The sequence below is a fragment of the Sinocyclocheilus rhinocerous genome, unplaced genomic scaffold, assembly GCF_001515625.1.
Source record: "Sinocyclocheilus rhinocerous isolate Xijiao unplaced genomic scaffold, SAMN03320098_v1.1 scaffold3201, whole genome shotgun sequence".
Taxonomy (NCBI): Eukaryota; Metazoa; Chordata; class Actinopteri; order Cypriniformes; family Cyprinidae; genus Sinocyclocheilus; species Sinocyclocheilus rhinocerous.
In genome coordinates this window covers 533698-546433 of record NW_015662182.1, presented here as the reverse complement: position 1 = coordinate 546433, position 12736 = coordinate 533698, and the positions used below count along the sequence as shown (strand labels likewise).

At 38.8% G+C, this 12736-nt stretch overlaps 1 protein-coding gene across 5 annotated transcripts in view; it reads left to right on the top strand.

Moving 5' to 3' along the window:
• The first annotated feature begins 2155 nt into the window (after positions 1-2155).
• Positions 2156-12736, top strand: part of LOC107727969 (protein PAT1 homolog 2-like) — a 17945-nt gene continuing 7364 nt past the window's right edge. The window contains exons 1-18 of one of the 5 annotated variants that reach the window (XM_016538022.1): positions 2156-2290; positions 3249-3408; positions 3668-3945; positions 4031-4096; positions 4179-4232; positions 5392-5547; positions 5676-5753; positions 5867-6015; positions 6277-6351; positions 6424-6547; positions 6783-6903; positions 7178-7275; positions 7376-7429; positions 8845-8987; positions 9070-9226; positions 9298-9438; positions 9597-9694; positions 10054-10194. In XM_016538022.1, coding sequence (XP_016393508.1) covers positions 2270-2290; positions 3249-3408; positions 3668-3945; positions 4031-4096; positions 4179-4232; positions 5392-5547; positions 5676-5753; positions 5867-6015; positions 6277-6351; positions 6424-6547; positions 6783-6903; positions 7178-7275; positions 7376-7429; positions 8845-8987; positions 9070-9226; positions 9298-9438; positions 9597-9694; positions 10054-10194 — 2114 coding nt within the window. In that variant the 5' untranslated portion in view covers positions 2156-2269. Of the gene's footprint in view, positions 2291-3248; positions 3409-3667; positions 3946-4030; positions 4097-4178; positions 4233-4430; positions 4488-4743; positions 5022-5106; positions 5173-5254; positions 5309-5391; positions 5548-5675; positions 5754-5866; positions 6016-6276; positions 6352-6423; positions 6548-6782; positions 6904-7177; positions 7276-7375; positions 7430-8844; positions 8988-9069; positions 9227-9297; positions 9439-9596; positions 9695-10053; positions 10195-12736 lie in introns of those variants that run through there. The other 4 variants (XM_016538021.1, XM_016538018.1, XM_016538019.1 and 1 more) reach the window with 4 other exon arrangements.

The following is a 12736-nucleotide window of genomic DNA, read 5'->3' as shown; positions in this document are numbered from 1 at the left end:
AAAAATCTGGATTATTTAGCAAAACCGGCATTTTATCTCACAGAGGCCATCAAGACATAGGTTATGAATCATTATTTTTAATTGTGCATTTGTTTTTTATTGATTTATCAACCTTATTATTGAGAAGTAAGATTGGATATGTCAGGCCACTCAGCTTGCTTTTTTCTGGCCTGGTCTCAAAATGAGGCATTGCCCCTCCCCCTTAGCAACCTCAGACCAATAAAATAATTTGCTAAATATCAAGTAGCCTACTGTTATGGCATCAGTTTGAAATTCTTTGCAGTCATTGGCTGTTAACTTTTAAAGAGATAAGACACTCAAACCTTAAATGGCCCATTTTACCTGATGGCCCAATTTGCCTGATATCACCATATATATATATATATATATATATATTTTTTTTTTTTTTTTTTTTATCTTTTCTTCTTCTTTTATCTTTTTTTGGTTGCTACGCATTTTGGGCTGGTATTTTTTTTTTTTTTTAATGGGCGGGTTTTACGCTGTAGTTGGGCTGATGATCTTAGATCCAACCTGGCAACACTGCTATCAGTAAGACGGGTTTGCAGAAAGGTCCAGTTTGGTTCATTCGGACAGTTCACTCGCGCACTGAATCGGTTTCTCAAACCTCAGTAGTAACAGAATATTCTATAACACAGAAAACAAAAAGATTGCTGGATTGTGTGGATATTTACCAAGAATTCATTGTAGAAAACAAAACTCGCAAATGTCTTATCGTTCGTCAACGACGAAGCAGCTCTTGTGCGCTTGTAAGCCGGCAAACATGAAGTTTCGCGCTGAAATTCGTGCAGTTTCTGTGAACAGTAAAGCTTGCCTTCTTTGATTTGATTGGTCCTCTCACTCATTTTGACATTGACAAGCGTTGTCAGACTTGGGGCAGATTACCCTAAAATTTTACTTTTTACACCTTTTGTCATCCTAACAACATATGAAGTGTTAATTTGCAAAAACCGATAAACGCCACTTTCAAAAAAATGATTGCCGTGCATTATTCTAGTGTAATCACATCCATACAGTTTATGATCACAACAACGTTTGTCAGGCATCTATTCCATTGTCATCTGAGGAGATTAAAAAGATTAAACGAGTGTTTATTTAAACTCTAAAACATGAAATGTGTAGTTATCTACTTTTGCCAAAAAACGACTGTTGGAGTTGCTTTTGCTATAAAACAAACTTTTAATATGTAAAAAAAAAAACATACTTTCAATGAACTTTAATTTTGTAAATTACCAGTATTTGTTTAAGTTATTAATACTTAATCAAAACAACCCAACTGCAGTTTGATTGATATGGAATGCGCAATAAAAAAAAAAGTGATTTCTGAAAAAAACTAAAAAATCGAGTTATCGGTTTTTGCAAATGAACACCTCATATAGAGCCGTGAAAAAATGGCGTGCAGTTGAGCAAATCAAGAATATCAAATACACTGGGGGACAGTTTAGAGGCCGTATCTAATTATTGAATTATTGGGGAAGACGTGTCTCCCTTTGCAGTGTTGCCAAGTTTCTTCAAGAGAAATAAGCGACCTGCTCTGAAAAAAACACCGGCACGTTCTTCAAGGAACAAAATGACCATCACGGCATAAATGCACTGAATTAAAACTGATTTTATTGTCCTCAAAACTCGTAAGACACTTGCATTCCATCCACTTTCCCTGGCTATTTAAATCATTATTTCCCTGGCTATATAAATAATACATTATAATTAGGCCTATGCATTAATTACTATTAATTTTAGAAATTTCTGTTGCATCAAAAGCGGCTTTTAATGACATAAAGATGCTAAATCAAATTACTTAAGACAGACTGTTAAAAAACGTCACTTTGTGTGTTCAGTTTAAACGCATGCAACTCTGTCACGATTAATAGCTATTTGGATGGAAAAGGACCTTTTCCAAAACAGAGCAAACATGCCTTAACTACAGTACGAACAGAGCATCGATTGCTATGGCACTGACAGACAGAGAAACAAAATCACACACACGGTCATACATTTTGTCCTGTGGGTGCCAGCCACTATCAAGCCCAAATACACAACTTTATTCTGGACATAAGCCCAAAATAAGCGGACTTGGCAACTATCTATGGTGGTTACGCCCTTGCGTAAAGTACCACCTCCAAACGCGCAGGTGTGTTCATTTCCAAACACTGATAAACACGTGTAGCAGCACTGGTTGCTGTAGACGTTCAGCGAGTGTGGAAGCTTAATGAAATATTTCACAAAATACTGAAATACTGACAATATTTAAATGGGTGATTCTGAACATCCCGTAAGTACATGAAGCAATAACACTGTGGATGGGTTGCACATTTTGAGTTGGCTATAAGAAGGAAAGCCAATGCAAGGAAAGCCATGCAAATTGCTTAAATCATAAGTTTACGCATTCACACGTAATATTATCGCTATCACTTTACAGTAAGGTCCTATTAGTTAGCGTTGGTTAATGCACTTACAATAACTAAAAACGCACAATACATCTGTTACAGTGTTTATTAATCTTTGTTAATATTAGTTGATTAAAAATACAACAGTTGCTAGTCGATGTTCGCTCAGTTTCATTAAATATTAACAGATACAACTTTTTTTATTGAATAGCGTTTTAATGTTGTGATTAATGGGTTAATGTTGAAATTAACTGAGATTAAGACATGCTTTAAAAGTGTAGTTTGATAACTAATGTAGTTAGGTGATGCTAATAAATTAACCTTATTAAAAAGTGTTAACGGTTTCTTTGAATGCAATACAAGAAAAACAATCCTTAACTGGTATTGGTATTCAGCTTTATAGCTGATAAAAATAGGCTAGGTGTTCATGTAAAGTTTTAGCTTAAAAGTTATGTATTTATAAGAGTGTATATTGTGTGTATGTATGTAGGCTATATTTATAAGAGTGTATGTAACTGGTTGTAATTTGTTTTCACCATTTGTAATCACCTTTCTGCGGTTTACTTAAATGTTCCATTTGTGCTTACATTTATTTCTACAAAAACAAACTTGAAATCATTAAATACTAGAAGATTATATGCACGGTAATTAAATGGGAGTAATAAGGCTCAGATAAATGACGATTAATTTTAATACTGATATTAATATATGTTTTAATTTTTTATATTAAAGATTTTAAAAAGCTGTATTTGGAGTATATCATGTCCTGATGTATTTACATTAACTTTAAGGTTATTGTTAGCAATGATTTATAATACATTTTGTTTCTCTTTCTGTGTTCAGGAGAAAACTGGGGAATCTGTTCCTGATGCCAGCTGGCCAGAGAATGGGGATCAGTGGAGCGACAAAGGAGAAGAGGAGGATGATGAATGTGGACTATTGCAGGAAATGGCTGAAGAGGATGAGGAGATTGACCTCTACAACGAGGAGACATTTGGCTTAGGTATTATTATATTATAAAATCTGTAAGATTACTGGAATTGGATATCATGCACAAATTGTGACTGGATTGGAATCCAATATATAATACGTTTAAAATTGAGCTAAATGTCTGAAGCTGAAATTTTCCCATGTATTTCTTTTTCTCGGATGGGTAGAGATGAAAATGTGTTGTTAGATGGATTTTAATCTCTTGAAGCATTATCACTGCAGTTTTTTTAAACTAACTCTCTAAAATGTCATTTTGCAAAAAATGAACCCAGATGAAGCCACAAGTGGTGATAATCCAGATGCTGACCCTTTGGATCTCCTGCTGCTGGGTAGTGATAACTCCCCAACACCACGGTCTTCACCTCCTCCACCACCACCCCCACCTCAGAGATCACCTTCCCCTCGCAGTTCCCATTCACCCCCCAGACCAGGATCTCGCGTTTGGCCCCACACTCCAACAGGCCGGTCTCAGAGAGGGAGAGCAGGTCGAGGGCAGCTGTTTGATGACCCAGCTGTGGTGAAGACTGTGGAAGGTCGACCGAGCCTAAAGGTTTACCTGCCTCATGTTATTTCAGAAATGTTGGTGGGACCTTAAATTAAGTACTAACCAGTACAATTTCTTTTTTTTCCCCTAGAGTCTTGATAGTGCCATTGTGGATTGCAGCCTCAGCTCCTACTGGGAGGACCTCAAGTCAAATACTGTGTGTTGTGTTCAATATTTTGCAATGTTTTGCTTTTTTGGTTTGACCTGGAGTGTAATGTTTGCCACTGTCTTTCTCACAGTGGATGATAGCACCTCTAAAGTCTAGCAGGCCACCTGCGGCATCTTTACTTCAGGTGCTCAATCAAATCTCAAATGTGTGTCTTGCAGCTATACAACACAACCATCTGTTGATCACTTTGATCTTTTTACCAATTAGGACCAGGCAATCGTGGGAGTCATTGACGGATCAAGACATGGCAGGGTCCCACCTGTTTCTCCAAACTTTCTGTCTCCTATGCGACCTTTTTCTACTAGCCGGGGCAGGATGCAGGAAATGGCTGAAGAGGATGAGGAGATTGATCTCTACAATGAGGAGACATTTGGCTTAGGTATTATATTATAAAATCCATGAGCTTACTGGAATTGGATGTCATGCACAAACTGTGACTGGATTGGAATCCAATATATAATACGTTTAAAATTGAGCTAAATGTCTGAAGCTGAAATTTTCCCATGTATTTCTTTTTCTCGGATGGGTAGAGATGAAAATGTGTTGTTAGATGGATTTTAATCTCTTGAAGCATTATCACTGCAGTTTTTTTAAACTAACTCTCTAAAATGTCATTTTGCAAAAAATGAACCCAGATGAAGCCACAAGTGGTGATAATCCAGATGCTGACCCTTTGGATCTCCTGCTGCTGGGTAGTGATAACTCCCCAACACCACGGTCTTCACCTCCTCCACCACCACCCCCACCTCAGAGATCACCTTCCCCTCGCAGTTCCCATTCACCCCCCAGACCAGGATCTCGCGTTTGGCCCCACACTCCAACAGGCGGGTCTCAGAGAGGGAGAGCAGGTCGAGGGCAGCTGTTTGATGACCCAGCTGTGGTGAAGACTGTGGAAGGTCGACCGAGCCTAAAGGTTTACCTGCCTCATGTTATTTCAGAAATGTTGGTGGGACCTTAAATTAAGTACTAACCAGTACAATTTCTTTTTTTTCCCCTAGAGTCTTGATAGTGCCATTGTGGATTGCAGCCTCAGCTCCTACTGGGAGGACCTCAAGTCAAATACTGTGTGTTGTGTTCAATATTTTGCAATGTTTTGCTTTTTTGGTTTGACCTGGAGTGTAATGTTTGCCACTGTCTTTCTCACAGTGGATGATAGCACCTCTAAAGTCTAGCAGGCCACCTGCGGCATCTTTACTTCAGGTGCTCAATCAAATCTCAAATGTGTGTCTTGCAGCTATACAACACAACCATCTGTTGATCACTTTGATCTTTTTACCAATTAGGACCAGGCAATCGTGGGAGTCATTGACGGATCAAGACATGGCAGGGTCCCACCTGTTTCTCCAAACTTTCTGTCTCCTATGCGACCTTTTTCTACTAGCCGGGGCAGGAGAGGACTTCCTTTTGTTGGGTCCTTCAACCAGAGATGTCATTATCAGGTAGTGGGGTTTCTAATGAATGGAGACTGTAAACATTTTACATTCTGTAAATATGAGTGGCAGTGGTCTATGCCAAAATATCCGTGACTATGCTAGAATGTTGAATCTATCTGTTGAATCTATCTTAGGCACAAAAGAATCCCTTGGTTCCTTGCTCTCCCTTTCGTCCCCAAAGACTTTTTTCACCCCAGCAACAATACATCCAGGTGAAACCCCTTGTTCGTACTGCTTATTCAGAATGTGCTGTTCCTGATTAAAGCCTTCTTGCTCCAGTGGCTTATATCCATTTTTTTATTTATTATTATTATTACTTTTTCAGCCTGGAGGTTTTCTGTCACCTTCCCGTCCCCCTCCTCTCTCTATCCCAATGCCCCACACACACAAACTCATGCATCTGCAGTTTGGGACTGACTCCCCCAGGCCTGCTCCATTCTACAGCCCATCCACCAACACGATGCAGGGCTTCAGGTTAATGATCTACTTCATAAAGGAAAGGTTTATCCAAGATTAAATGTGTATGCACCCTCATGTTGTTCAGAACCCTTCTATGAAACACAAAGGAGATACTTTGAGAAGTTTTTTTTCCTGCAGATTTTTTTATGTTCTTTATGACAAGGAATTGGCTTAGCTCCAGGAGTGATCAAATTATATATACCAAGTCATAAAATTGACTTTTCTAATTACTGTTTGGTCTGTTTCCACAATAGTTTTTTCTTTGTCAACTTTTAGAGCACCAGGTCCTGTTGCCCAGTTCCATCCCCAGCATAAGCGGCTTTTGAGTCAACGACAGCAGAGACCTCACAGGTGTGGGCAAAGAGCATTGCCTTTACTTGGAAACACAGGTTTTCTTTATCTGAATTTAAATGTAATTCACAGAAAGCCAGTGAGCTGGGACCCATATTCCCAGATTATGTCTGATAAAGAGAAGGAATGGATAATCAGGCTGCAGATGATTCAGCTACAGAGTGAAAATCCAGGTCTGGATGACTACTATTACCAGGTCTGTTTCAGTGCTGAACTGCTTAGCCCTCCTTAGCAAGTTACGTTTAACTACTGTTTGATATCTGCTTTTTTCACAACACGATCCTAGTAGCTGTGTTTGCTTTGAATAGTAAATTTGTATTTTTTTATTTTAAATGTATCTGATTTTTTTTTTTTTTTTTTTTGCAAATGTTTGAAAGATAAAATACGAAGAGAAACTGTTGGATGTCAAGCATAGTTGTTAATCTCTGCAGGAGTACTATCAGAGGATGGAAGCCAAACTTGCTGAAGAGGAGTTTTTGGGTGACCGATTAAAGAAGGAACCACCTAAACTCACAACCCCTTATGTTACCAAAACACTCTCATATATCCCAGGTGTGGTGCGCTGAGCTTATGTAATACCCATTTATAAATTTACCCATTTAAAAAATTTACAGTATGAAAAGTTGGCAGTAATTCTTGCATTACTTCAGTTGTCCACATTGAAGGTTCGCTCGAACCACCTAAACTCACAACCCCTTATGTTACCAAAACACTCTCATATATCCCAGGTGTGGTGCGCTGAGCTTATGTAATACCCATTTATAAATTTACCCATTTTAAAAATTTACAGTATGAAAAGTTGGCAGTAATTCTTGCATTACTTCAGTTGTCCACATTGAAGGTTCGCTTGGGCAGGTTGCCGTGTCTACTTGTTTCTCTCCTAGACGAGCAATTGATGCTGTTCATGCGAACACACCTGATGAGGTGAGAGTTGATTTCTTTGAGGCTGCAAAAATAACTTGTGAAAATTTGGTAAGGGGAACTTCAAAAAAAAAAATTCTAAAATTACTTTTTATTTGGGCAGGAGCACAAATACACTAGACAGCAAAGGTTGGAGGTGTTGAGCACTATTGAGAAGGTAGAGTAACCACTTTTGTATATTTTAATACAGTTTACTTTTGAATCCTAAAGTGATTTTTGGATTGGGCTGTAAATTTGCGCACTTACGGTGTCCTAACTAGATGCATTGTCACGCCAACCAACTTATTTTCATTCCTTTACTGTAAGGTGCCTGCAATCAAGAAACACCTAGCACTAGGGCTGCAACTTTTCATGTACTGTATCTGTGCCAAACTAAACCGCTCATCCTCTGTAGTCACCCCAGAGCCCAGCCCTAGGACCAAATGTCCAGTTTTCCCAGGATTAGTTCCTAACCCGCGGTAAAGAATGAACCGTGTAAAACACTGAAAAAGTGGACCCCGGATTTAGAATGAAAAATCTGGGTCCGTTTTAATTTGTGGAAGGAAGGGGCACAGACAGGACTGTAGCTAGGGGATACGGTCCCCAGTTCAGGTTGTTACTGTGGGCCTTGGTTGAAATCAAATCAAATTTTACCACTCAATGTATGCTGACTTGATCAATTGGAATGAAGTATTCAGGGTATTATTATTATTTTTTATTTTGCATTTTTGCAAACTCAAGGTCACTTTACAATATTATACAACCCGATCTCACTGCAATTCCTACATATTTCACAAGGTGGTTAATTCGTACGAATTCATATGACCTCACTCGTACGAATTTGTGCCATTTGCAAAAAATCTAACGTATTTTACAAGGTGGTAAATTTGTAGGAATTTGTATGAATGACCACCCCTAAACCTAGTGAGGTTGTACAGATTGATACTAATTAGTCGCCTCGTAAAATACTTACGAACTGGTTGTGAGATAGCATTGTATTATATCAAGTAAACATGACAGCAGGCAAGGAATTAGTACAGATGCACTGAGCATAGATAACATCCATCACATGAAACGGGCCATAAAGTTCAGGAACAAGGATCAAAAAGATGTTTTAAGGTGGGTTTTGAAATTATGTAATGATGAGAGGTTGAAAATGTGTTGGAATAGAATTGTGGAGGGGGAAACTGCAAAACCAATTTTGCATTTGCTAAAATGCAATTACAAATCAAATCACCATTACATATGAAGTGTCAGTATAATGAGTTCTTGTATTAATAATCAGGGCTTGTTTTATGGAGGGCTTGGCTAAAAGTGGCCAATAAGAAACCATTAACTACAACACTTTATTATAAAAATTATTTAAAATGTATACAAATTAATAAAACTAATATGAGATTCATAGGTTTACAGATATTGCTCTCTGGCGGCTAAACATTGAAATGGCAATGGCTATGACATTACATTGCTTTGTTTACTGAAATCGTGTGACTTTGGCAGTTATATAAGTGTTCCAAACCACTGATTCGAAACCCAATACAGTAACGGATATGACTATGACTCTGCTTTCATCAACCCTTTTGCTTTTCACAGTTGTACATAGTTTTGTTAGAAGTGGAAGAGGCAGACAAGATGAAGGCAACCGTGTCTGACAAAGATGAGGAAAGGCAGTTGGTGCAGAACATTAAGAGGAAGGTGGAACATCTTTACAATGAGCTGCGGTGCACTAATCTATTGTAAGAAACTCTTAACTTTCTGTTGTGAATGTACAGTTTAAGATTCTGATCTCATATACTCCTATGGTGTTCCATATCCCAGGGACTCTGGAGAGGAATTTCTTTCCTGTCTAATAATATCAAAAGGAAAGAGGATGCTGGCCAGACTCCTCCCCTTCCTGTCACATGATGAATCAATGCATATCCTGGGTGTGGTGACCAAACACCTTCCAGTATTGATGAGCAGAGATACAGATGAGGTCTGGAACATGTAATATTGTTTTATCAGTATATATTTTGAATTTGTGATCAAGCTTTTACCTCTTCGCAGGCTCTGCCTGTTATGTATCCATCTCTCCGTGCTGTGATTGATCGACTTGCATTCAATCAGCTAATCAGAATTCTCAAAGAGTTCACCGCAGCACTGCCTGACTCGAAAGACACACGGTTAACATTGGCCTGTCAAAACAAGGTCAGCTTTTACACAGTTGTTTTTAAATTAAATTTGTCTTTTTTCAGTGTAGTTTTAGAATGACCCCCTGTTAGATGATGTTTAGATGTTTAACAGCTTTACATTTTCTCAGGGTTGTCTAGTGGTATTGCTATCTTAAAATAACTTTTTGTTTGCAGTTTGGTCTGTCGCTGTTGTATGCTCTACTCTCGCAGGGAGAAAGGATTTTATCTTCTGACCTTCCCATGGAGCCCAGCACTGGAGATTTTGAGAGCTGGTATTGTTTGTGCTTGCCCTCAAATTATTTGAAACAACTACTGAAACATCGCTCTCTCTCGCTCTCTGAAAGATATTTAGCAGTTTTTCAATACAGACCCAAGTTTAAGGCTTAAGTCATTTAACATCTAGAATTCTGTAGATATTGTATTCATGGTTCTGTTTGTTATATATGAGAACCAGTAATATTTAAGATTTCTTATTATAGTGTCTCATAGTTTTCAAATATATTGTGAATGTCAGGTTGAAATCTGTGTTCAGTGAATGGAAACACATTGTTGTTCCTTTTTTTTTCAATGGCATGTTAATGTAAAAATGGTTAAAATGGCTTGTTGAACTGTTTTTATGGCACCCATCCAGGACAGACACAGTATTCCATGTGGCCCGGCAGCTATCCCAGACGATTCTAGTTGAGCCACTTCTTCTGCCCTCCAACCTGCTAACACTGTTCTGTCGATATCTGGACAAGCGGACTGTACACCAACTAAAGAACAACTTGGAGTGAGTCCAAACACTGCACTCAGTACTCTGCACTTAGCATATCTCTTAGGACAGGGGTGTCCAAACATGTTCATGGAAGGCCATTGTCCTGCAGAGTTTAGCTCCAACCCTAATTAAACACACCTGAAGCAGCTAATTAAGGTCTTACTAGGCATACTAGAAACTTCCAGGCAGGTGTTGAGTTGGCGCTAAACTCTGCAGGACACCGGCCCTCAAGGAATGAGTTTGGAGACCCCTGCACTAGAATCTTCCAGGCAAGTGTGTTGGAGCTAAACTCTGCAGGACATTTTTCCCAAAACAGGGACTTTAATTGGTGCATTTTTTTTTTCTCCTTGGTTCAGATCACTTTCACAAAGCAACATTTCAAAGCTTATTGATTTATGCAAGTTAGCGCAAGTAAAACCGTCCTCTCATTGGTCAGAGTGCACCTGTTTATGTTCTGGGATTCCTCTCATAGCTGTCATCCATTAAGATGAAGTGATCAGCTGTCGTTAGCAGCATTTCTTATATAACATGTCACACATGAGACGCACCAAAATGTGCAAGACACAAGTGCAACTGTCAAATGTCCAACTGTCAAACTTGCACTATAAGCAAAGAAACATTATGGGGATAATTTGCCTAAAAATAAAAATTCTGTAATTTACCCTCATGTTATTCCAAACCACCACCTCCTTTGCAACACTGAGGTCCAAACAATGTTGAAGCCCACAGACATACTTTTCAAAATATCATCTTTAGTGATCCACCTAAGAATGTCATGCAGGTTTGCAGCGATGTGAGGGCAAGTAAATGACGGTTTTCAATTTTGGGGAAACTGTCCTTTTAAAAAAAAATGAAATGCAGTGCAGACGCATCAATTTATCAGCTCTACAAATGTACAGTTTGGCCTAGTGAGAAGCAGAACCTTTCATCTTCACTTGTATTTGCATGCTCTGTATGAATTGTTGTTGATTGAGTTTGAATGGTTTTAACGCTTTGCAAAATGAAAATCTTCAAGCTAGTGTATGGTGGTCTGCGTCACCATATTCAGTCTCCTATTTTCGCCATGTAACTCGCATTGAACTCAGCAGCTCTGACCGCTCTAAAATGAGACTAGAAAAGACACAAAAGCAAATCAAAACATTTTAAATCTACATGCAGTTTACTGAAGCAGCCAACTTTCTGCAGGTATGGGGTCCATATAAATAGTTTCCCATTGTGAATATGGTCCTCATACTAGTGTACATGCGGTTTCATGGCAGTCATGTTTGTAATAGTTCTCATTTACCCCCTTCAAAAACTATTTTAGAACTTTCGGCTGTTATTAAAGACAACTTTGTGTAGTATCCCAAAAAATAACTTGCTGTGGCTCTGTGCAGAAAATATTAAAACGGATGTTTAGTGTGGTGGATAACAGTGATACAAATCTGCTAACAGATTAGATTTTAGTGTATCCAGATTAAGAACCACTGGACTAAGGCCACATCCACACGAAGCCAGAGCTTTCCCTATCTGATCTTTTTTTTTCCTCGTTCTAAAAGAAAATTCCGTACACACGAAACCACTGAAACAGACTCAAAACGATGTAGTATACATGCCAGACCAGTATGTGTCGCTATAATTCTGCCACAGAGATACACTAAAAACAGAAGACTTGGAGCATGCGCATAAACCTTGTGCTGTATACAAACATTTTTGCTTTAGTAATTTTTTATTTTTCTTTAGTAAAGCTAATAGACTCCGCTTCTGCAGCACGAACACAAGCATGTAGTCCGCCATTGTTGTTGTTGTTGTTACGTGACGTAGTGGTGTATGACTAGGGTCGAGACGTGGGGTGATGACATCATCGTTTCACAAAATATACGGATTGGCTGTACACACGAAAACACAAGGGCGTCGTTTTCAGATTTATCCACTCTAGAACCCTTTTTTTTATTTTTTTTTATTTTTTTTTATAGCCGTTTCAGGCTCCCAAAACGCCGGATCCGTCTGGACAAAACACCATATCCGTCTGGACGAAACGCCGATACGATACCTTTTTTTTTTTTTACACGTATACAGTTAAACGCATCTCCGTGTGGACGGGGCCTAAATGTTTATACCAGGGGTGTACAAACTCCGTCACCTCCGCAGTTCTGCAGTTTAGCTCCAACTTGCTTTAATACACCTGCCTGAAAGTTTCCAGTTTGCCTATTAAGGCCTTGATTAGCTGGTTCAGATGTGTTTAATTGGGTTTGGAGCTGAACTTTGCAGGACACTGGCCCTCCAGGAACAGGATTGGACACCCCTGGTTTATACTAAGGGTTTAATTTGGCCCCAATTTTGAGTTATTTTCCCCCTTTCAAGGTATATTTTAAAGGTGATCTATTATGCCTCTTTTTACAGGATGTAAAATAAGTATCTGATGTCCCCCAAGTTGTGTATGCTATATAGCTTGTTGAAATTGCCACTTTTAGGGTATGAGCCAAAACACGCCATTTTTGTGTTTGTCCCTTTAAATGCAAATGAGCTGGTGCTCCCGCCTCCCTTTTCAAAAGAGGGTGGAGCTTCAAGGTCTCAT